General features: G+C 43.9%; 1 protein-coding gene across 1 annotated transcript in view; it reads right to left on the bottom strand.

Annotated features, from left to right (window-relative positions):
• The window catches only part of LOC121724048 (receptor-type tyrosine-protein phosphatase beta-like), a 29,133-nt gene that overhangs the window by 959 nt on the left and 4,478 nt on the right, over positions 1-23,696 (bottom strand). Inside the window, exons 4-34 of the mRNA XM_042110364.1 lie at positions 21,921-22,194; positions 19,364-19,639; positions 18,275-18,535; positions 17,835-18,095; positions 16,404-16,670; positions 15,830-16,093; positions 15,319-15,579; positions 14,805-15,071; positions 13,723-13,986; positions 13,247-13,510; positions 12,352-12,615; positions 11,077-11,340; positions 10,565-10,834; positions 9,910-10,173; positions 9,479-9,745; positions 8,848-9,132; positions 7,618-7,896; positions 7,270-7,419; positions 6,885-7,131; positions 5,077-5,171; positions 4,809-4,914; positions 3,972-4,049; positions 3,767-3,784; positions 2,762-2,843; positions 2,527-2,617; positions 2,246-2,322; positions 2,018-2,152; positions 1,797-1,919; positions 1,080-1,243; positions 834-969; positions 254-374 (exon numbers count right to left, since the gene is read on the bottom strand). Coding sequence (XP_041966298.1) covers positions 254-374; positions 834-969; positions 1,080-1,243; positions 1,797-1,919; positions 2,018-2,152; positions 2,246-2,322; positions 2,527-2,617; positions 2,762-2,843; positions 3,767-3,784; positions 3,972-4,049; positions 4,809-4,914; positions 5,077-5,171; positions 6,885-7,131; positions 7,270-7,419; positions 7,618-7,896; positions 8,848-9,132; positions 9,479-9,745; positions 9,910-10,173; positions 10,565-10,834; positions 11,077-11,340; positions 12,352-12,615; positions 13,247-13,510; positions 13,723-13,986; positions 14,805-15,071; positions 15,319-15,579; positions 15,830-16,093; positions 16,404-16,670; positions 17,835-18,095; positions 18,275-18,535; positions 19,364-19,639; positions 21,921-22,194 — 6,175 coding nt within the window. The remainder of the gene's footprint in view (positions 1-253; positions 375-833; positions 970-1,079; positions 1,244-1,796; positions 1,920-2,017; positions 2,153-2,245; positions 2,323-2,526; positions 2,618-2,761; positions 2,844-3,766; positions 3,785-3,971; positions 4,050-4,808; positions 4,915-5,076; positions 5,172-6,884; positions 7,132-7,269; positions 7,420-7,617; positions 7,897-8,847; positions 9,133-9,478; positions 9,746-9,909; positions 10,174-10,564; positions 10,835-11,076; positions 11,341-12,351; positions 12,616-13,246; positions 13,511-13,722; positions 13,987-14,804; positions 15,072-15,318; positions 15,580-15,829; positions 16,094-16,403; positions 16,671-17,834; positions 18,096-18,274; positions 18,536-19,363; positions 19,640-21,920; positions 22,195-23,696) is intronic.

The raw sequence follows: 23,696 nt of genomic DNA, 5'->3' as shown, positions 1-23,696 counted from the left end.
TACAAACTGGAATCAGCCTTTCTAAGCATAATAGACTTGAATGACTGTAGATGCACAATATTGTATCTATTAAGCACAATATTAAGTATCGATTAAGCACAATATTGTATCTATTTGTGATTCTGTATCATCCAGGTTTCAACATGAGTTGGTTCAGTTAAACTCCCTCTTGTGTTGACAGAGTATAATAGTACTGAGGACTTCGTAATGCTGCTGTACACACAAATTTGCCTGAGTTAAACAACATGCTCACCACAGTGGTAGTCTGGATTCACGTTCTCATAAATGGGGTACAAAGGGTTCTCCTGTTCGTTCCTCAGCTTACGAGCCCGAAGCACATCCCGCAAACACTGGTGGAGGTATGCATACTGACACTAAAAGGCAGAAACACCACATGTAAATACAAATGCACAAATTTGAAATTCCAAAATATACATCCCCAAATCAAATCAAAAGTTGGGACGTTGTGTAAGTCTCGTAAACCCATATTTAGCAGCAAAAAAGGACATAGACAACATATAAAATGCTGAAAATTCACATTTTGACTATTTCATGGAAAATACAGTATGTTCATTCTGAATGTGATGCCAGCAACATGTTTCAAAGAAAGTTGGGACAGAGAATGTTTACCACTGTGCTGCTTCAACTCTTCATTTAACAAAATTACGAGAATATTATCACATTCTGTTTTTATTCACATTTTACACAACTTAAGTTTACATAACTTTTTCTGATTTGGGGTTGTAGTTCAGCCATGTTAGTTTGCTATACATCCCAGGTACTGCACTGTGTTGTGCTGTACTGCGCTGTGCTGCACACAAGCATGACCTCACCTCTGTCTGCACCATGTGAGAGCGGTGTACCCTCAGGTCAAACACCGCTCCATAGAGGTCCACAGAGTCTTTGGAGTCCAGCTGCTGCAGAAGCCTGTCCAGAGCAATGAAGGTTCCAGTGCGGCCCACCCCAGCACTGCAATGAGGCGGCAACATCAAAACCAAGTAATTATCTCAAGCAATTATCACTGTGTACAGGGAGACGATTGTTCTCAGACACAGTATGCTCCAGTGCTCTGAACCCACCTGCAGTGGACCACTGTGGCTCCGGAGCCTGGGGTCCTGTTGATGTAATCTCGGACCGTTCTCACAAACTGAATGAGGGACTGTGTGGTTTCCGGGACACCGTGGTCTGGCCAAACGGTGTAATGAAACTGTCGGACCACCCTGGTGAAGTTCAGCTGATCCTCCTAGTCAGAGACAGTCACCTTTTAGTATTACGTAACAGGATTAATTAAATGGTGATACAGTGTTTATCAATTTATGAGATTATGAGAGTTTATATCAATGTATATCAATGACAGATTATTAATTTCAGTGACACAATGCATGAGATGATCTTGCAGGAAATAATTATGAAGTATGTGGCATGAAGTACAGTTGTAAGTCATGGGACATTCAGGGTTCCCACTCTAAGTCAAATGTAAAATTCCATGACTTTTCCCTAACTTTCCCTGACAAAAAAATGAATTTCCGTGACTTACTATACTATTTACTAACGTATAGCGTTCAAGAAAAGCAAGTAAAACAGTAAAGAAAATTACCAGTTCTGCATGGAAATATTTGTATTAATGTATTTTGGCAAGTACATTTTAAACTGCTACAACAAAATTGCCTGATATTCTATGATTTTGCCCCAAAAATGATGAAATTCCCTGACTTTCCATGTCTGGAATAGACTTTCCAAAATTCCATGATATTCCAGAAATTCCATGACCCGTGGGAACCCTGGACATTACTTACGCTGCATATCTTAAACTCTCGGATTGTCCATTCAGGAAGTACTGATTCTGACAGCATCTGAATGATAAGATCTCCATAATAGAGAGCATCCTGGTCAAAGGGCCAGTAATGGTCACACTTTACCTGTCAAGAACAGAACATTTATGTCAGAATGGTGCCATGAAAAATGAAATGAATAGATAAAGTGAAAAAGATCATCTTGAAGCGGAATCTCTCCTCACCCTTCCTTTCTCAACACATTGTGTCACCATGACAACATTGTGCACATTATGTTCCCACACCATCTTCCAGAAGTCATCCTTGGTGCCAGGCAATGGTCCCTGGGTGGCAATATACTCACGTCTGAAGTTATTGCCCTAAAACAAAAACCATGACATGACAGACGGATGAGTCCCAGCACACCTTATACATACACAGACAAACCCACTAAAATGTCAATTTCATCTTACAGGAATGTAGCTGGCATTGATGTAATCAGAACAGGGGTCATCATCCACATAGGAGAGCTTCACCCTTGTTGAGTCATCTGTTTAAGATAAGAGATTTAAGATAGTAAAGTTAACATGACATGCAACCTCTGATATACCCCTAACAATATAAAAAGTAAAAAAAAACAGAATGCCCTGGTAATTCATTTCACATTTGATCTTAATTTTGATTTCATAGTGTACCTAAACATTAGCTCTCTCTTCCCCATCACCATGTACAATAAGAGTGCGTATGGACTTACAGGGCAGAATGTTATTGTATCTGTTTTTCCCTCTGTTTTCAGGCAGTAATGCTGTGTCCATTGGCTGGTTACGGCCAACGTCTTTCAGATCCTGAATAAGAGAAAGCATGAGAGATGAGTTTTCATCTGGATGTATTAAACGTGCCATTGGTTCCCAGCATCATTAGCATAACGTGATGTCGAGGACATGGATGTGTACTTTAGCAAAATGTTTGAGTTTTAAGTGGGCTCCTACCTCAAATTCTTCGGAGAGCAGGTAATTGGAGTCCGCTTGTAACTTGACAAGATGGGACTCAAAGTGCAAGATTTTGATTGGGCTGTGGAAGGGAGGAACAGTGATATCACGTTATGAAGTGACAATGGTAGGCTATTGATTATATGGAAATGATCAAATTGAAATAATATAAATCAAATAGAATCAGATGGACAAAATGAATGGAATTAATTCTTTATTTATCTATCTTGGAAAAGTCCATTGCCCTGCCTAGACAGAGAGATTAAAGGCTCAGGAAACCATTGCCAGTGTTTTAAATTAATTAACTAATTAGAGCTCATCTCATGAGTATAATACCATTTTATTCCATTTGACCATTTTGAGATTCTAGATTTTTTGATTTCCATTAGCTATAAACCGGAATCAACAAGATTAGCATACCGGTAAAGCTAAAAAAAGGCTTGAAGTATTTCACTTTATGTGTATTGAATCTAAATGATATGAAAGTTTCAGTTAATTCCCAATTACGTTCATATTACTTTCATAATATATTTCCAAGACCCTTGTGATGGTACATCGACTTACAATAGGTTGAATGACACGTATGGCACAAAAAGAACTACAAAATTAGGCTGCTTTACAGCATACCTCACTTCCGCCCCCCACACTCATTTCCTATGTTTCGTACCATTCAGGGCATTATTAGTGGGGTAATTTACGAGATAAAAGTAGGTTCCATTACGACTGCAGAAAGTCATTAGTTTCTGACAGCGCTACTCGACCAGGGTTCGACCAAGGGAAAACACGTTCTGGGAGGGTGTTTGGCTCGGGGTCATGGTGCAAAGGACCCTAGGGTGAAATTACTCTGAACCATCGCTTTAAGGGTACCCCACTGGTGTAACTATATCAGATTTTACGACAGTAGTAGAAGACGATACTGTTTCCCAAAAAGGGGGACCCCGAGAGGAAAACTTACATGGTGTTGCTTTAATGTATAATTAATTAATTAGGTAATTAATACATTACCTTGAAATGCGTCGATTCCTGAGAAGGAACAGAGAAGGGAATAAATTATTTAATGCATTACATGTCTTACACCCACATTTTGGCTGCAGGCAAAAACAGCCCTGTGCCCACACTGACTAAACCATCCAACCATCCACATTGAACACCAATAACTTCCCATAATCTGGGACTAGCCCTCTAGGGAGATTAGAGTCCATGATCTTACCCTCGGTTGGCTACGTGTGTTCCTGAGGCTGGGCGCTCTCTCCTCATGCTCATCCTCACCACTGGCTCCTGTACACTCCTGTCCCAACACACAGAGTCGCCATTCAGTACACATAACAAGCACTTACACAGAACATTGTTTACAGTGAAAAGTTAATTTCCTACAAACCATAGGTGTTTTTGTGTCAATTTTCCCCATGTAAAGAATTTGCGTCTCGGCTGGTCGTTACTGAAATGCTTTCTGAGAGTAGCGGTGGAAGTAGGCATGAGGCTGAGCATATAACAAAGCAAGTCCTGGTAACAGGCTAACACACCTGCTAATATGGAGGCATGATTAAATAAGGGAAGGGCCTTTATACAGTTCTGTTCCCACCCCTTGTTCTGCCAGCCACTCAAGGAGTGCCTAGTGGGAATGTGGTTGCTCCTGTTTGCCTCCAGACATTTGGCCCTAACTTTAGATGTAACCACCCTGTGCCCTATTGTGGCTGCATATTACATACCAGCCTGTACAGTTCTACTGTTTTACTCATGGCATGCCAAGACCTCACCTCACCCACCCTACCTAGTACATGTAATTGGGCAAACCCTAGATCCCTTTCACCTGCATAAAGCACAAGATGGGCTGGGCAAATGAAATGATCGATGTTGCTGTGAGGAAATGTTTCTGCACACGGTATTAGTGATTTACTGAGAAAATGACTAGCACATTTGCTCATGTCTGTACATGTCTGGCTCATTCTTCTGTTTCTTCTGAGTCTAAAAGTAAAATACTAAAAAGTCAAGAGTATGAACTGATTTTCTCCCACCCCAGAGCAGATTACCAGTACAGGGCACTCACACTTTGCGGGCCTTCTGCCTGCATATGAGCAGAGCTGCCACACCGATCATGGTGGCAATGAGGAACAACCCAGCGCTCACACCCTCAATGACTCCACTGAGAGGCTCTGTGGGCAGAGAGAGTCAGGAATGTTAACTATTGAACAAGTACACAATCATAATATCATGTTAGATATATTAACATACATACAGTAACTCATACCTAATGCTCCATGCTCAGTATCAATAACGACTGAAAACAGATAGACTAGAGAGTTCTTATAGTTTACCTGCTTCTGTTACAACTGGCAGTGAGAGATAGGTGTCTGTGTAGAGTGGAGGGGAAGACTCATCGAAGAGCTGAGTGAAAGCTCGCACGCTGAGTCTGAGAAGCACAAAGAAACAAACAAGTGGGCTCAGATAACTTAATTTATATTTACATTTACATTCATTTAGCAGACACCTTTATCCAATGTGACTTACACAATGAGGAATAACATTCAAGCCACATTACAAAGGAGAACTTAGGTAACAATAAATACTAATACTAAGTAACAATAAATACTACTCCTACAATTACAATAAAAACTCACCAGAGGATGAGAGTGTAGAAATGTAAGTATTAGTTAGTGTTTAGTATTAGTTAGTGTTTAGTATTAGTTAGTTAGTAAGTGTAGTTAAAGGAGATAGTGGTAGAAGGAGAAGGAAATATTGGAAGTACGTTAGGTGTATTGGGTTGTTAAATGTGTTAGGAACGGAGGTACTCTCAGAGGAGAACTGGGTCTTCAAAAGCTTCTTGAAGATAGAGAGGGACATCCCTGCCTTGGAAGAACTTAATAGGACGTTCCACCAATGGGGAACAACAAATGAAAATGGTTGATTGAGAACCAGATGTGCCACCAAGCTCTGGACCATCTGTAGCTGTTTCAAAGCGCAAGCTGGGAAGCCGGTTAGGAGAGTGTTACAGAAGTTGAGAAGAGACCATGGTCTGTACTAGAGGTCTGCACTCCCGCGGTAGACCCGCGGGACCCGCGGTTCCCGACGCAAAAGAGTGCGGCGCGGGACAACTTTTGAAAGCTCTTTGCGGGAGTGGGCGGGATGAGAGAGGTGCGTTCGTGAGTGCGGGACAAACCGATGATTCACTGCACTCCCACAAATTAAATATGTGCGTAAAATTAAATATGGAAATGATTAAAGTAGTGTTCATAACTATAGTTCAGCTTGATGTTCTGTTAGGCAGCATTAAAAAACGGGGTTTAAGCATAACTGATGGATAGCAGGCCTATAGCCTATATTGTCGTTTACGTGGGTTCAATTTGTTCCTGCTGCTCATTGATCAACTCGAAATCGAAAGAATGACAGAGGAAGAGGGCACCAGACTAGGCCTACTTCAGTTGTTAGCCTACATTCAGAACCAAGAAACTGACATCTGGAGTCTTTCTCAGGTGTGTGTGCTCCTTTCGTGAGACAGAAAGAAAAACTGAATAGGCTATCCCTCCTGCATGCGGGCTTTAGCGGGCGGGAGCGGGACATCATGTAACAGATGCGGGCGGGAGCGAGACTAAAAATGACACATTAATGCAGGAGCAGGACAGAATATTGCGGGAGCGGGACTAAAAATGACACATTAATGCAGGAGCGGGACAGAATATTGCGGGAGCGGGCGGGCACGGGACTGAAAAATCAGTCCCGCGCAGACCTTTACTCTGTACCGTGAGCGAGATTTTTCTTACATTACTTTAAAAACGCTAAAAAAGCAAAAATACTTCAGTGATCCATGTCACATCCCTGATAGACATTTGAGTCTTTTAAATACCCATGCACCACTATTTAGCATTCAGTGACGCCCCACTGCACCCCCTTATCAGTTGTTTAGTTGTATCAGTATCAACTGTTTTATTTGTGTCTATACTGTGTATATTTTATGTATTGTCTAATTTATTGGTGAGACCAAAGACAATTTTCATGCCTGACATGACAGCAGTCTATTCATCCATTCATTCATTCATCCATTCATTCATTCATTTATCAGTATCAGTGCAACTGAGCCCTCTTTACAGGTTCAAGTAAACTGTTCAGTGTTCAGGGTCTGCGCTACCTGTATGCAGTCTTTGGTTTGAGTGGTCCATCACAGAAGGCATTTATATCCTGCTCAGGGGAGCAGCTCCCTCCAAGGCTCTTCATCCCTGAGCCCAGTTTCATCTCAAAGTCCTGGGGACTGTCCGGGCCCTCGGAGCAGTTGCTGGTGAAGTATGTGGTCTGGTAGGTCTTTACAGAGCTGTTGAACCTGTACTCCTTGTAAGAGGGCAGCGGGTGTTGCTGCCAAGGCTGCACAGATTCATTGTCTGAAAGGGAGATTGTGCAGAGGAAATCAGGAAGCCATGCTACAATAATCACATTGTAGTTGAGAGTGCTGCATTATTTGGTATTTGGTATCTAATTTAATACCTTGATGACGTATTGGTCACTTTGCCAGTGCTTACCATCAGACTCAGTCACAACGATAGTGAAGAACTTCACAGCTCCATTGACATCACTGAACCAGCTGCAGTTGAACTTGAAGAAGATGGTGGACTTTGTGACGTGGGTCGCCCTCTCACTGACTCGGGTGGTGCGTGGGGGAACGGGAGGCCCTGTGGAACATTAAGAGTGAGGTACTCACTGGACTGAAGTTGCTGGAGTCAATCCACACAGTGCCCCTACATCCCACCACCTTCTCATCCCACTATAAACTGCTTTCAACAATATGCAGCAGACAAATCATTTAAGAAATATATATAAGCTTATATATAGAAATATCAACAGTTATGTGCTATTAAGGGAATTCTTACGGTCAATCATGGTGATCACACTCTCCTCTGCCGCCTCGCTGGTCATGCTGTCGGAGATGGCCTTGATGGAGACAATGTAGCGCTTGTGCGGCTCCAGCTGAGTGATGTGGTAGACGGTGCTGTCGCGGCTGGTGCGGCGTGAGTAGACCAGTCGGCGCGAGTCCTGCCGCAGGCACTCGATGGTGTAGGAATCGAAGTCGGCCTCCGGAGGGCTCCAGGAGCAGGAGATGGCCATGGAGTTCTGGGGACGGCAGTGCAGGCTCTGAATCCGCTGGGGCTCTGGAGAGACAGGAGGGGGCAGAACCTCAGGAACAGATATTTCTCTCCATATTCAACACCTGTGCTCCCACAGAGGGTCCATCCTACCAGATATTTTTTTTCTTGGGGATGGAGAAGAACTGTATATAAAACTGTATATAAGCTTTATTTCCTTAAAATGCAATTGACATTGACAATTGGCAGCTTGAAATGTCAAGCAGTGATAGCGTTGCTATCTGACGATCGGTCCCTGGTGAGTCGGTCCAAGGTTAGGGTCACATGGTAGGGATAGCACTGACTTACAGGCGGGGCTTCAGTGATGCCACTACCCGTTGTTAATTGGTAAACTGAACATCTGTCCTGACTTTCGAAAAGCGGGTTTTTGGCAGCAATTCGTTTCCGAGGCCTTGCAGGAGCTGCGGCCTGTTTGTCCCCCCATGTTGCCACCAGTTATGGACTACGTCTATTTTGGATCTTGCACCGCCTTAAAGAAATAAACCTTGAAAGTTTACAAGAGCCACGACCTAGGGTGGCCGTAGAGCAAAAGGAATGGGAGTACCAGGCAGGAAGCGCGAGGATGCCATAGGTATGTGACCGCTCTCTGATTCTCCTGACAAGCTGACACACACACACATCACATTCACACACGGTTAGGACCTACGGTACTTCCAAGTCTGGGCACCACACGCAGGGCTAGCGTGTAGGGTAGCCGTTAGGTATTTCTGTGTTTGTTTTCTGTTTGTGTTGCGAGTTGCCGTTGAGGCTTTGAGATTGATTTAACAGCACCCCTAGACAATGAAGAGCTTGGGCCAGCGCCGTGTCGTAACAGGTATTAGTCACCTTTACCCTTCAGTTACTTGTAAAAAATTGGGGATTGGGGAAAACGTTATGATAGAGCAGAAACTGCATGTTGTCTAATTTAAACATTCCATCTTTGACTGCCCCCTTCCCCGTCACGTCATGACCACCTACTGGTTCTGATGTTCTTGTAGATGGGCGCGCTGTATGTGGTCTGCCCCGTCCCAGACCCGCTGACCGTGCGTAGGCTAAAGGTGTAGAGGCGACCAGGATACAGGCCCTTCAAGATGCGGCTGCCGGACGTGCGCGTGTGGTAGGGGTTGAACACTGACAGGTGGTCCTTGGGAGTCCACTGCAGGTCAAAGTCATCGTAGTCCGTGTTGACTGGTCCGCTCCAGGTGATCTCCAGGGAGGTGTTGGTGATGCCTCCAAAGGTGAATGAGGTTGGAGACATGGGTGCTGTGGGAAGGGGAGCAGGGGTAAATTCAAGGGGCTGTGACTTTTCCTGACCCTACACAGTATTTATCACCATATATCACAGATGCTGCAGTCGGATTAGATTTTGAAGAATTCAAAGAAAAAGAAATGACAATATACAGTACGGTACGTATCACATCAATGGAGTGACATAAGTGGTGAAATTCAGGTTACATCAAAATCCCTTGTGTTTTCACTATCACTGCCCTGTATCATTCAATAAAGAGTTTTGTGAAGCATAATCAACCATTACTGGCTGTCGTGTTCATGCATCATCAGAAAAGCTGCACACTGATTGCTCTCACTGACAGACCCTGTCTCCTCTCACCTGTCCTGCCCTCCGTGGATGCCCGGTTTGTGAGCTCTCCGCTGCGGGTGAGCATGACGACGACGTACAGGCGCCCGGGCACCAGTGCCGGGAAGGTGTGCTCGCGGCTCTCAGGCGGCAGCTGCTGCTCGGCATGCTGGGAGCCGTCGGGGTTGTAAATAGACAGCACGTAGCCGCTGAACTCCCCAGCTGCCCGTTCCCAGACCAGCCAAAGGCTCTGCGTCTGGTTCCCACTGCCCGCCTGCAGGGACGTCACGGCAGCAGGGACTGAACACACACACACACACACACACACACACACACATATATATATATATATATATATATATATATATATATATACACACATTCACATACAAACAGAAAATTAAAAACAAATAAAAACATGTTTACAATGAGTATAGTGCAACTGACAAATAAGGAGATCTCACCTGTCCTGGCCCAGATAGAGGAGTCATTTTTCTGGTCTCCACTCTTGGTCAGGACCACCATCTTGTAAAGTGCCCCTGGCCTGAGGTTCTGGAAGGAGCACTCCAGTGTCTTGGCCTCGCCATTCTTGCGGTCATGCAGCACCTCATCACTGCTATACAGGTAGATGTCATAGCCATCAAAGTCACCCTCTGGTGGAGACCAGTGGAACGACAGGCTACTGGTACTGTTGGCCTTGATGAACAGGTCGTTGACCGCTGCAGGACCTGGAATCACACAAACGGACACTCTGAAGGCTACGCCCGGTCTTCTCATGTACAGCATAGAAAACATGATCTACTTTCACTCATACGTGTTCATTTACCAGATCATTTTATCAAAGCAACTTGTTCAATAATAATGTAAATGAAAGTGATAAGCAAGACAGCTCCGTACACATCAATAGCTGAAATACATGTTTGTAGTTTATACAATATTAATTAATCTACCTATAATATACAATTCATACATATTTTACATCCTGCCTCCAGCTAGAGACCAGAGTAAAAATAACAGCTTGTGTAACAGAAACAGGAACCCTTAGATAGACTTCTGCTTCAGCAGTTCTCAGCTGAACTCATGGAAACATAGGGAGATATTTAGCAGGCGGCCACGTACGGGTTCTTCCCTCGGCTGACACCCCCTTGCTGGGGATGCCGCCGCTGAGCGTCTGCACCAGCACGCGGTACTTCTTCCCCGGGGTGAGGCGGTCGAAGCGGTGCTGCGTGGAGCCGGCGCCCTCTGAGCTGACTGTGACCAGCGAGCCCCTCTCGTCCAGCAGCTGCAGGCTGTAGCCGTCAAACACGCCCCATCCGGCCTGCCACGACACCAGCAAGCTGCCCGTGGTGTGCTTGTTATCCACCTGCAGGGCTGTAACAGAGGGTGGGACTGGAGAGAGAGAGAAAAGAAAGATTGTGAGAGAGAAAGTGAAAATGTTTCTTTGTAACAAGAATATTACACCTGAAAATATACAAGAATAGTACACCTGAATCTGCCCTTTTCATGACATGAATACAATGCATACTCAATGCATCTCAAATCTCTGTATCTTCTTGTCTTGTCAAGCACTTAACTACATGGAACATGAGGAACAGCAAAAGTTGACATGCTACAGACTACAAAGCACTCACTGGTCCGCCCGGTGGCCGTGCTGTTGTTGAGCAAAGAGCCGCTGATGGACTGGACGGTGATGGAGTACTTCTGGCCCGGCTGCAGGTCATGGAAGCTGAGCTGATTGACATGCTTGGGCAGGGCCCTGGTGTCCGGCTGCCGGCCAGGGCCCCACAGAGACACATTATAGCTGTCCACATCACCCTGCCCCGGCGTCCAGTTGATCTTCAGGCTCGTGCCCTGGCCCTCGTTACTGATGTGGATGCTCTTAACTTTACTGGGCACTGATGAAGATAATCACAGTCAGGGCTCAAACTAGCTAGCAATAGGCTAAGCAACTCTTTTAATATTTCTTAAATTTGCAAAAACTAATACTTAAAAAGAGGCACTTTTTTATCTATTTATGAGAAAATAAGTTCTATCGTTTAGCATCTCAGTGCTCAGTGTCAGTTCTCTAGCTAGCTGCCATATAACACAGGCACTCACAATGATGTTTCTTAAAGCTACATTGTGTAATTTTTTGGGTTGATTCTTAGCAAAAACCCATTTTTTTCTTTCAAAAATATGTGCTCATTCATGTGTAATTACTTCCACCAACAAATCAAAGTATTCTCATAAGCGTAGAATCTGCCATTCAAAATACATATGTATGGCATTCCAGTTTCGGCTTCCATCTTTAGCATACATTAGCCAAGCAGGGACATACCTGAAATTCTAGCTCTGCCTTTTTACGTTTGTTGGTCAGTTACCGAACGACAGAGATGTGCTTGCGGCTACCTGATGATCTCTGAGTCTTCGTACGGAGATAGAAGACCACATTAGCGTTATCTTGAACTACATATCTTGTACAGTATTGTTGAATAACGTTAGCACTGATAAGTTGCTCACTGAATATAAGCCAAAATAACAAATCCATAACGACATTATTCATCTTGCATGAAGTATATGAGCTATAGTTTCACTAAATTACTAAGTGCAATTTACAAATATTTTTTTCTAAAATAACCTCATTACGAGAAGGAATATTCGATAAAGTAGTGTATGACAACTTGTAACGTCAGCTAGGATATTTATGGTGCGGCTTCCGTAGCTAGTAAATCGCGCTAGCAGTGTGGGGAAGCTGGAGTCTGTTGCAATATACCATCTCACCGTTAGATTGAATTAACCCATGAAATTACACAATGTAGCTTTAACATGTCTATGTACAAAATAGGCAAAAAGTCAAGCACTGAGTCATACAGTGCATTCTCTGTTTGGTATTTAGTGCTTTAGTGGACAGGTTCTGACTGCCTCACCTGTCCTGCCTTCAATGAACTTGGCTTTCTGGTTGGGACCACTGAAGGTGGACACCACAATCTTATATAGGCGACCAGGTGTGAGGGAGGAGAGGAGACACTCGGCCGTGGTGCTGCTGAGCGTGGTGGGGGGGAACACCCTGATGTCATTGAAGAGCAGCTGGACCTCATAGTGGTCCACGTCGCCAGGTGCCGGATCCCAGGTCACACGCAGCTCCTCGGTGCCCTGGCCGGCTAACGTCAGAGACCTTACCACCGCAGGGACTGAAGGAGGATAGAGAGAGAGAGAGAGAGAGAGCGAGAGAGAGAGAGAAAAGAGAGATAGAGAGAGAGGGAGGGACGAGGTCAGTAGGGTGAGTGCTAGAAAACATATCAACTTCTGAAACAATCTGAAATATCTATAACATATCAACTTCTGAACAATCTGAAATATCTATAACTTTGAGAGAATACCTCAGATGCTAGCGTATGCCATTACATGTGGATGTCATGTGAAAATGTGAGATGATGTATTTACTTATCTAATTGTATTTTCTTTCCCACAATTTGTCTTTGGGATATGTTTTTCCATTTGAATGTTGAACAATGTAAAAACTCTGTAGAAGTGTGGGCAATAAAACCAAGGATGTCTGAATGTCTAAATGTGCATGCGTGCGTGTGTATGTGTGTACGTGCGTGCATGTGTGTGTGTATGTGTATACATCTGTGCATGCGTACGTGTGTGTGTGTGTGTGTGTGTGTGTGTGTGTGTGTGTGTGTGTGTGTGTGTGTGTGTGTGGAGGTACACATGTGTGCGTATGTGTGTGTATGTAAATAAGAGGGAAAGCAATGGTGGCAGGCAGCTCAAAGTATAGTAAAACAGATCTGGCCTATATAAAACATATAGAACACTCACATGTTCTCCCATCCGTGGCCGCACTGGACACATATTTCCCACTCCAGGTGCTGACGATCACGGTGTAGAGGCGTCCAGGATCAAGCCCAGTGAACACGCACTCGTTCTGGCCCTTGGCCACCGTCTGGTTCTGGATGAGGTTGTTGTTGTGCTTGATGCCCACCTGGTAGAAGTCAAAGTCCCCTGCAGCGTGGCCCCAGTACACTTTCAGGTAGTCGTCACGGGCATCGTGGATGGCGGATGGCATCTGCACAACGGAGGGTTCTGAGGTGGACACCATGGAAGCAACAGGACAATGAGTTATTGAAGCGGTGGCTAGTGACAGAAAGATGATTGATTCCACATGACAGTGTCAACACAAGCGATTTGTGCTTTTGAAAAAATATAATGCGAAAATGTTTTTTGAAAATATGAAAATATTTCTTGTCAATAGAATGAGCCAAAAGCCAAATTGCTATCCTAATAGTGTGACGTACGTGTGCGTTCCTGCACTATGGTGTGATTCTCATATTTGCCACTGCGTGACGTGATGGAGATGTTGTAGAGGCGCCCGGGCACCAGCGACTTGAAGACACACTCGGGACTCGACTTGGACACCACAGCCGAGTGGATCGTTCGGTCTCGGTCCTTCAAGGTGACGAGGTAGCTATCAACGTCACCTTGCGATGGAGACCAGGACACACTGAGGAAGTCGGTTCGGCCATTGTTGCTGACCGTTACCTTCTGGACAGCAGCAGGTACTGAGAAGGAGACAGAAGGTGAAAGACAGGAGTGAAAGAGAGAGAAAGAGAAAGAGAGAGAGACATGAGAATGAGACAAATACCAAACAAATAAATAAATACACAGACCTAAGAAAGATGAGGTCTTCTAACAAACTTTCAACAATCTCTGGCATACAACGACTCAAAATAATATCACATCCTTCCTCAGAGCAAAAAAACAATAGACACAACAGGAAGCCTCGATAAAAAGACCTTGGCATTTTGTGCTGCATACTCTGTGCTTCCTGAAAATTCCGGCAGCATTCCAGCGACATTATCCGAACTCCTTTTAACCCCAGAGAAATCATGACTGCTGTCAACTCCACAGTCCAAGGCATTTAAGTTGTGAAGGCTACCCCTGTAGTTTCCTCCTATTTCTCTCTCTACTCCAGTTCTGTTTGTCAGAAATATGCTTACACATTCCTGAACTGTGGCACCCCCCTCCCCTTTCCCAAGCTTTCCAAAACACACAGCCAAAGAGCTTTCATATCTCTGTATTCTGTTCTGTTCTCAAGGAAGACATGCATCAAGAATTGGCCAGTTAAAGAGATATCTCAGCCTTGGATAAAGAAAGACTTAACATTTTCCAATCAGGTATGCACCCATGACAGATAAACATGTTACATAACATACAAAGTGTTATAAGGACCCACCAAAAGGTTTATAAATGAATAATCAAACATTCATCTGTGAATAATTTGCATCATTTCTAAATCGTAAACAAAAACAAGGAGAAAACAAAGTAGAATTGGCCATGTCTTCAACCACAGGCAGAACAGACCCAGTATTGCTCATACCTGTGCGCCCTTCTGCAATAGTTTGTCTGGAGGACTGGCCATTCCTGACAGTGGTCACAACCACCCTGTAGAGGGCGCCCGGCTTGAGAACCTGGAAGTGGTAGGATGAGGTGTCCGCGGGCACGCTCTCGTTCTTGATAACGATGCTGTCGTGGATGAGCAGCATGCGGTACGAGTCGATCTCTCCTGCCGCACGCTCCCAGCTGGTCAGAAGGCTGTCAGTGCGGCCCTCGTTGTTCACCTGCAGGCTGGTGACCTCAGCAGGCACTGGACATAAACAAGTACGCACACACACACACACGCACATACACACACAGTGAAGAAACAGAATTGTAATTATTTCTTTGTACGAACACTATTAAATCAGCCCATCACCTGAATGATACAAATCCATGAGATGTAATGCCTATTAATTCAGTAAGTAATCTGTGGTAATAGGCAGAAGTAGAAATAACTGTTTTGTATCTTTATTTTTAACAAAATCTACTAACAGCATTTGAATATCATGACTCACTTGTTTGTCCAGTCACTGATGCAGTGTTGCTAAGGTCTCCACTCCTTGTTATCACCACAATGCTGTACCGCCGCCCAGAGGTCAACCCACTGAAGGTGCACTCTGTCAGGGAGGCATGGAGCATCCTCCTAGCCACCTCGGAGTCCTGGAACTTCAGCAGTACAGTGTAGTTCTGCCATTCTCCCACAGGAGGGCTCCACCGAGCCCCTAGGGACGTCTCGTCACTGTGGTGGATAGTCAGCTTCTGAACAGGCCTTGGTGCTGAAATAGATTGAGGAGAGTGTAACTAATTTTGATTAATACAAGGAAGCAGGTGATGGAAAACTTTCAGGTCATCTACAAGAAGGGAAAATATGCAAAGATATCACTCTCAAAGACCAAAACAACATATTAAGTATCACTCAGATTTCTAATTTGGCATGTTTACTCATTCAGTCTGATCAGATGTCGATACTGATTTGATATTAACAGTCTAACGGTTATTGAGTTAATGCATGCTCATATTATGTACCTAGCCTGGCTTCCGTGAACGCAGTCGAGGACAGCTGGCCACTCTCCACAGCGACAGCAGCTTTATAGAGCCTGCCTGGGACAAGGTTGGGGAACACACACTGCCGTGCAGGCTTCCCTTCAGTCCTGTTCACCAGCACAGACGAGCTGTTAAGCAGCAGGATACGGTAGCGCTCCCACTCCCCTTTAGGGGGAGCCCACGAGAGCCTCAGACTCCTCTGGTCATTGAGCCTCTCCATCACCAATCGAGTAGCCTTCCCTGGTACTGGTGAGGGGTAAGAATGTATTTATTTCATTAACTTCTAAAACTGACAGTTCAAGCAAATAAACATTGACATTAACAATGGAAACAAACTACCATGACATCATGTCATGAAATAGTCAACCTATAATCATACTACTTGTCATACTAAACCATGTACCAATATGTAAGTACATAACATTACATTATATTTGGCTAACACTTTCTAACCAAAGCGACTCCTAACAAGGGAAACAACTCCCAACAAGGGAAACAGCAGTATCATCTGAGTCATTTAGAATGTTCTGGGAGAGCAACTGAAGAGTGGACTCACCTGTTTGGCCACTGGCTTTGACCTCTTTGGTCAACCTGGACTTGCCCTGTGTCTGAACTGACACGTAATAGGTTTTCCCAGGGATCAATCCAGTGAAGATCCAATCTGTACTAGTAAAATTGATGATGTGTCTCTGTTTTGTCAGGCCAGGGCTGGACAGGATGACCATATATGACTTCCCACTGCCTGGTGCCGACTCCCAGGAGGCTCTCAAGCTGTCCTGGCTGCCATTGTTCAGGAGCCGCAGATTTGACACAGTGGCAGGCACTGAGAGGGAAACCAGTCAAATTCAGCATCATGGGATGGTTTTCAGTGTCTAGTGTTACTCATAGGCTTGTATAGGCCATGTTATGAATAGAGGTCTGTATAGAGGTCAACCACTTGGTCACAGTTTGAAATGTAAACTTCATAAAGAAACCCAAACCCCATGTCTGTTACAAATACACTGTCAATATGTCTTTTATCAAATTGCTGCTATTATTATTACCAGACTAAATCTTTCACATGCACAATATAACATGATGGCTTATGACCTTTTAAATACTAACACATGTGAAAGCTTCATCAAAGCTATACTGACTCTCAGATGTGCACCAGCTCACGTACACATGGAATTATTAAAGAGTTCCTACAAAGAATAGACGATGGAAAAACTGGATACAGGTGGGGGCTGATGATATCAGAGATAGGGAGGGGGGGGACATGATTCCCTGGGATGTTGCTTGTTCATTGTCAGTCACTGCAGCGAGGGAAGGGAGGAGTTCCACAGCTAAAAATATCCTGGAAAGAATGATAAAAATGGCTGCGTTGGGGGGTGGGGGGGTTGTTGCTCGATGGGGGGGGGTTGGAAAGTCAAACAAAAGAGCAGAGTGGTTTTGGCGAGACACGCTCCCTTTGTGCCCGGCGTGGTCTGACACCTGCACCCGACCCCCTGAGCGAGGCGAGGGTGGGCGGGCAAGGGTGGGCAAGGGCTGCCCACTTCCCCTCGCATGTCACAACACAGGATGTCGGACATTAAAAGGGAGACAATACACATTACTTCTTCTCCTTTCTACACTTTCATGGCCAGTTTTAATAGAGGTCAGTGAGAACAAAGGCCCTTTTGGAGTAGGAGAAGACTGGTCCCTTCTGCAGGCTGCAGTGATTTGATGCAAGCATTACACTATTCCCCACTTACAGTGTTCAGTTCTCTCTTAACACTTCGTAACCATCAAGCACCCCTTTAAGTGCAGTAAGTTCAGTGTGGTGCAGTACATCCCAAAAATCACTTCTGATGATGTTTGTCTGTGTGCATTTGTCTTGGCTGTGGTTTATTTTTTTTTAGCTGTGATATCCAACGGCATAAATATAAACTCCAAAGGCAAATGGTTCACTCATTTATGATAAAGAACAACTCTGAACTGGCCCAGGTTGCTTTTGTATGTGTCTCACCTGTGTAATCATCCTTGAACACTGAACTGCTTTGCATCCCCATCGATTCGGCCACCATCTCTACTCTGTACAGAGTTCCTGGGGTCAAACCAGTGAAGGTATGGGAGGTCACCCGACTTCCCAGGGTGACATTCTGGACCAGAGACTCCTTTTGGATCAGCAGGACCCAGAAGTGTTCTGTTCGACCAGGACCAGGCTGCCAAGACACACTGATGTTGCTGGAGGACGCGGAGAGCTTCAGGACTCTAATGGCAGATGGAGCTGAGAAAAAGAACAGAGGTCAGTCAAAGGTCACAAGACTGTGTGGACTAATGCATATCTATATATGACACTTTGTACAATATAATCTATTGTAATGTATTTCTGTCAGTGAGTAGTTTAGACTACAGCTGGTCATGTCATTTTACTGACTCGAGAAAGATGTGTGGTTTTACTCTTACCTGTGAGCACTTCTTTAGAGACTTGATCACTTTGTATCCCCATGGACTCGGCTATGACTGCAACTTTGAACAAAGTTCCTGGAGTCACACCATTGAAGGTATGGGAGTTCACACCGCTGGCCAGAGTAACATTCTGGACCAAACTCTCTTGTTCGGTCAGCAGTACCCGGAAATATTCTGTCCGTCCAGGACCAGGCTGCCAAGACACACCCAAGTTTCTAGAGGACGCAATGAGCTTCAGTCCAGTAATGGCCGAAGGAGCTGGAAAAGAGAACAACGAGATGCGTATGAAATCTAGTCTGGAAGCCAGCACAAAATGGGAGGTCGGGAAATTGGGTCTGGACTTGTTCCATTGAGAAGCAACTATGCCCGAACCAGAGCAGTTCACACCAATCAAATTGTCTGAGCGGGCTTTATTCAATGATGAACAGATGAGTAACAGTGCCTAGTCTATCACGTCACCTGAGTGTGCTTCGTTTGATTTTGTAAACACAAAAGGTCGTTGTCGCTAGAGAAGCTATAGCCTAGGCTACATTTAGATTTCTCTATCGCGTCAGTTGTACAACATAGCCTATTGACAGTGCAATAACTTTAAAAAACGATCAACAGCAGTATCAGACTCAAATTCTGACTAGAATGGCGCAAAGTGCCCCAGCCGTCTGGCTTCTCCAGCCACTGAGTAGACAGTGTGAGTGCACATGTCTAGAACAGCATCCTGTTGCTGACAACAATAAAGAGACAAAACAGACTTGTGTGGCAGGCTTTACACTACTTATGCGCAAAGACTTTTTGAACTGATTTTACAATGTGATTAATGAAAATGATCTCCCAAAATACACAGAAATGTTGTCACAAATAAAGGGCACAAAGAATTTGTGAAGAAGTACACAGAAGTATAAAACTCCCAGTAAAGTTTTTTCTTGATTAAGGGCATCCACATTTTAGCTACTACATATGTGCACATTCATTGAAAACTATGTTTTACATTAAGGTCTATTTTGAAAGTACAGTACATATGACTAAGTAACTAATGACAGGCTTCATTCTATGTTTTTCAAACCTGCAGGTTAGAGTTCAAGGTTGCTGTACCTGTGGCAGCATTGCGGAGGACCGGGTCAGAGAGTCTGTCCCCAGCAAGAGCTTGCAAGCGCAGGGTGTAGAGAGTTCCAGGGGTGAGGGCAGTGAAGCCGGACTGGGGCGCCGCTGTGCCCATCACCCTGGTGGCCCGGCGGACAGCCGAGCCTGTGTCCACCAGGCTGAGCTCATACCAGTCCACCCTGCCGCGCGGGTGGGACCAGTGCACGCGCAGCCCGGACGTGGCATCTCCGTCAGGCTCGACCACCACGTGTGCGGGCAGATCTGGACCTGAGGGGAACAGGGGAGAGGTCACTGTCTGAGACGACTCTTTCTTCACTTTACTCACATCATCAGATGAGTCAGACCTGTAGAGTTGTTAAAGGGAGAAATCAAAGCAATGAATAGGTAGGTAGGTAGGTAGGTTGTGAATTTCAGGCACAGTTGTGGGAAAGTCCAACAAATATCCACAAAAATGGACTAGAACTCAAATTGCAAACTGTTATAAATGTGAAAGTCAATGTTGATGACCACCAATTGTAAGCACTATGGAGTTATGTAAATCCTTGTGAGCACACTTCGTAACGTTACACATCTTGGGTTTAAAAAATATCCTGAAGTGGCCTGAGCTTCCTTTCTTTGTGCTTGGCTGTGGACTGGAGCTGCACAGGCTGATTGCTCTGGCAGATAAGATTGTTTGGCCACTATAGAGAATGGACAGTGCTTCTGTGGGGAGGGATAGCGTAACGTATGTGTGTGTGTGTGTGTGGGGGGGTTGGCATCTCTAGCCAGAGACGGACTCTTGCAGGAAGTGGACAGCGAACCCTGACCCTGGGATAGAGATTAAATGGAGGGGGGAAAGTGGCGTCCCTCACCCCTCGACGGCTTGACCCTACCTTTCTCTGACCGCTTCCTTTCCTGGGGCTTGGGAGAGCAAAGCAGCCCTACCAATGCTATCATCAAGCAGAAGGAACAAGTTGAGTTGTTTTTTTTGTTTTGTCTTTTTTTTTTTGCTCAGAAGTTTGCCTGTGATTGAATAGTTTAATGAGCTGGCCTGTTAGTATAAGTATATATACTTTTTTGATCCCGTGAGGTCTCTCTGCATTTAACCCAATCGGTGAATTAGTGAAACACAAACAGCACACAGTGAACACACAGTGAGGTGAAGCACACACTAATCCCGGCGCAGTGAGCTGCCTGCTACAATGGCGGCGCTCGGGGAGCAGTGAGGGGTTAGGTGCCTTGCTCAAGGGCACTTCAGCCGCGGCCCACTGGTCGGGGCTCGAACCGGCAACCCTCCGGTTACAAGTCCAGAGTGCTAACCAGTGGGCCACGGCTGCCCCTGTTATAAGACACATATGTTCACCTATGCACAGTGTGTTTGCTTTCATCATACATAGTATTTGTTATTAGAGACTATTCAATGGTTCATCTTTTTTTCATGAATAGTCACAAAGGAGTCTCACCCTGCTGTTGCTGGCTAGATTAGAGGTGTGTAGAAGTGCAAAAAGGAGAAAGAAGTGACCTGACAGGAGTGCACACTTCACGCTCTCTCTCTTTATCTAATCTATCTGCCTCACCAAACAAAACATTGCATCCGTTGGAACGAGGTAACAATGAGAGGGGGGAAATGACTGGGGAAAGGGAGATCTTTCTGGAAACAAACACTTCAGATTAGAAGCCCAGTTGCTGACCTCTGCTCTAAAAGCTCTCTAAAGCTCTCTAACTATAAAAGCCCATCACTAGATTCCAAGGCACCTCTCCCTCTCTCTGCCCCTCTCCCTCTCTCTGCCCCTCTCTCTTTCTCTTTGGGTCTCCCTTTTCCCTTTTTTTAAAGTGAAATAACATCTATTTTTTAATGAATGCAGTGGACAATGCATGTTAATTTAATTTATAGAATTTGAATATGATAATTTTGTTGGTGCTGGCGCAGTAATTCAATGTGCAATTAAACATAAATAGAACCAATGATTCACAGAAGCTATGCATGCATAGAGTTTTGGAAAGTCTGGCAGACACTTGCATAATCCTACCCTCCAACTCTAACCCAGATAACCTTAGTTTTATGTGGTTGCAGTGTGCAACTTCTTTGTGACAGGCTATACTCCAATCATTAAGTTACTCTAACAAAACAATACAACGTGGTAAAATATTCTCCATTCATGGACAGATGACAGCCATGCCATTGCTAATGCATTTATATCAATCTTAGCTACAGCATTCATTGACAATATTTATGCTCATTTTCAAAATAAGTATTGCCAGTTTGTAAGCTTATCTCTGTGGCTTTCCATGACTGGTGTAATATCAGTTATAGTAATTTGTTATATTTTCAATTTAGATACAACAAAAGACAAATGAAAACATTAGGCGATGATAAGTCATAGTGGAGACCTATATTTTAACAAAAAAACACTTTTTCGTGTTCTAGGCTACATCACAACGATATCCAGTTATCCTCTATGATACTAAATACATGTTTAACATTTCGTCGTCAGTGAATGTCCTTAGAACAACCTTAACTGATATTATTAGATATTATCAAGATATTGAATTATTTTGCCATGCTTACCTGTTTGCGCTGAAACATTTTTTCGCTCTCCGTCAGTCTTTGAAATTATTTCCAGTTGGTAAAGGGTGCCAGGATTAAGATCATTAAGTAGACACTGAAAATGTTTATTGTCATCTCCCGTCGAATTGCAGTCCGTTTTAGGAGACACGCTGCTATAAAATACGCTGAAGTTGCAGCCTTCTCGGATGGTGGTTAGTTTTAACTCAATTCTATCAGTGCTGGCACTGACTTCGGTGCTATTTATCCAACATCTGATTGCCTCTGTCGTTTCGGGCTGCAAGTAAAACACAAATAGACATTACGATTCGCGATGATAATGCAAACTATAGCTAGTAAAGCTTTAAAAATATTCTGACAAACCTTGACTTGACTCCACACCATAAAAATCATAAAATATAATACATTCCATGTCAACATTTCGGTGTTTTTTTCGCGTTCGCAGCATAGCCTAAGTGATAGTCAGTAGCTCAAAACTGGTTCATATTTTTTATTTATTCCCATTAATTTTCGGTGTAAATCCAAATAAATGACAGCGTATCTGAGATGAGATTGCAGCCTTCCATCCCCTGATTCCCACATCGTCATATAGCTCGTCCTCCACTTTGAACACAGCCCTAGTTTCACACTTCCTGGACAATGACAAAGTCTTGAATAGTATCCAAATTTTCAATCTCGATATCTAAAATGTCTTCAATTATGCTGCAATTAGAATAATTCGTGGGGGGAAACATCCTTCATGCGTGCAAAACATCCTTTCTCAGTGTTTGTCATGACTTCGTCAAGGGTTAATTACAAAGAGATAAATCGAATGTTTCCCAAAGGTTCATGGTCCCAAACTTTCACTTGACTCTATGACACCAGCACCTTGAGCAGTCCCTCTCATTCCCGTCACCCCACCCTTCTTTCCTTCCTGATGGGGGCTTTTTCTGATACACAATGTCTTGGGCTTGGCTGCCAGCCGGACAGCAAGGTTATGTGAAAACTAAATTCATGTTCAAACGACTAACTTTATCAACACTGTCCACATTCTCAAAATGCTTTGTCTAATGTTTCATTTACTTCTAATCCGGAGGTCAGACTATATGTCTGTTGATGAATAAAAACATTTGCATAAAAAAATCTGGTGGTGGTGGACCCTGAAGCTATTATTTTTGTCACATCGACAATGAAACGGGAAATCCGTAAATTAATTATGGTGTATATCATTTTAAGAGAGCGCAATGCACTCAGTAGTAACTGATGCATTAAGCAAACTGACTGGCAAGCTCTTGACAATGCTAACTTGCAGCCTCTCTGAAAACTGAGATCACCTGGGATTTAAATCAAATTCTACCTAACAACTTGGAGGTTTTCTATTTCAAATAAACGTTCAGTATTATGATATCATAAGATTAATGCTGTTATGTACTGGGATAATGTAAGTAGCCTCCTTTACAATTGAAACAGAAAAATATAGAAAACATGAAAATAATGTTTTTATGAAGAACTGCCTGAATTCACATGTTGAAATCAACCAAAGGAAATATTTAGGATAACCTTTTTCTTTACACCAACACCCGAGGCACTATTTTTAATTTATATAAGTGCAAAATCTTACGTCTGACTAAACCTAATTAAAAAAAAAATAAGTTAAATCAATTTGCTTATTATACACCATGGCTAGACCTTAACTGCAAACACTGATGAGTCAGCAATGCTCCCATATGCCACACACCATAGCTACAGTTCTTGCATGAGAACTTTGCTTGCTGATAGACTTTACACTTTTGCCACCAT

This window comes from Alosa sapidissima, chromosome 11, assembly GCF_018492685.1.
Source record: "Alosa sapidissima isolate fAloSap1 chromosome 11, fAloSap1.pri, whole genome shotgun sequence".
NCBI lineage: Eukaryota > Metazoa > Chordata > Actinopteri > Clupeiformes > Clupeidae > Alosa > Alosa sapidissima.
The sequence above is the reverse complement of the archived record's forward strand: the minus strand, read 5'-3'. Positions and strand labels throughout refer to the sequence as shown.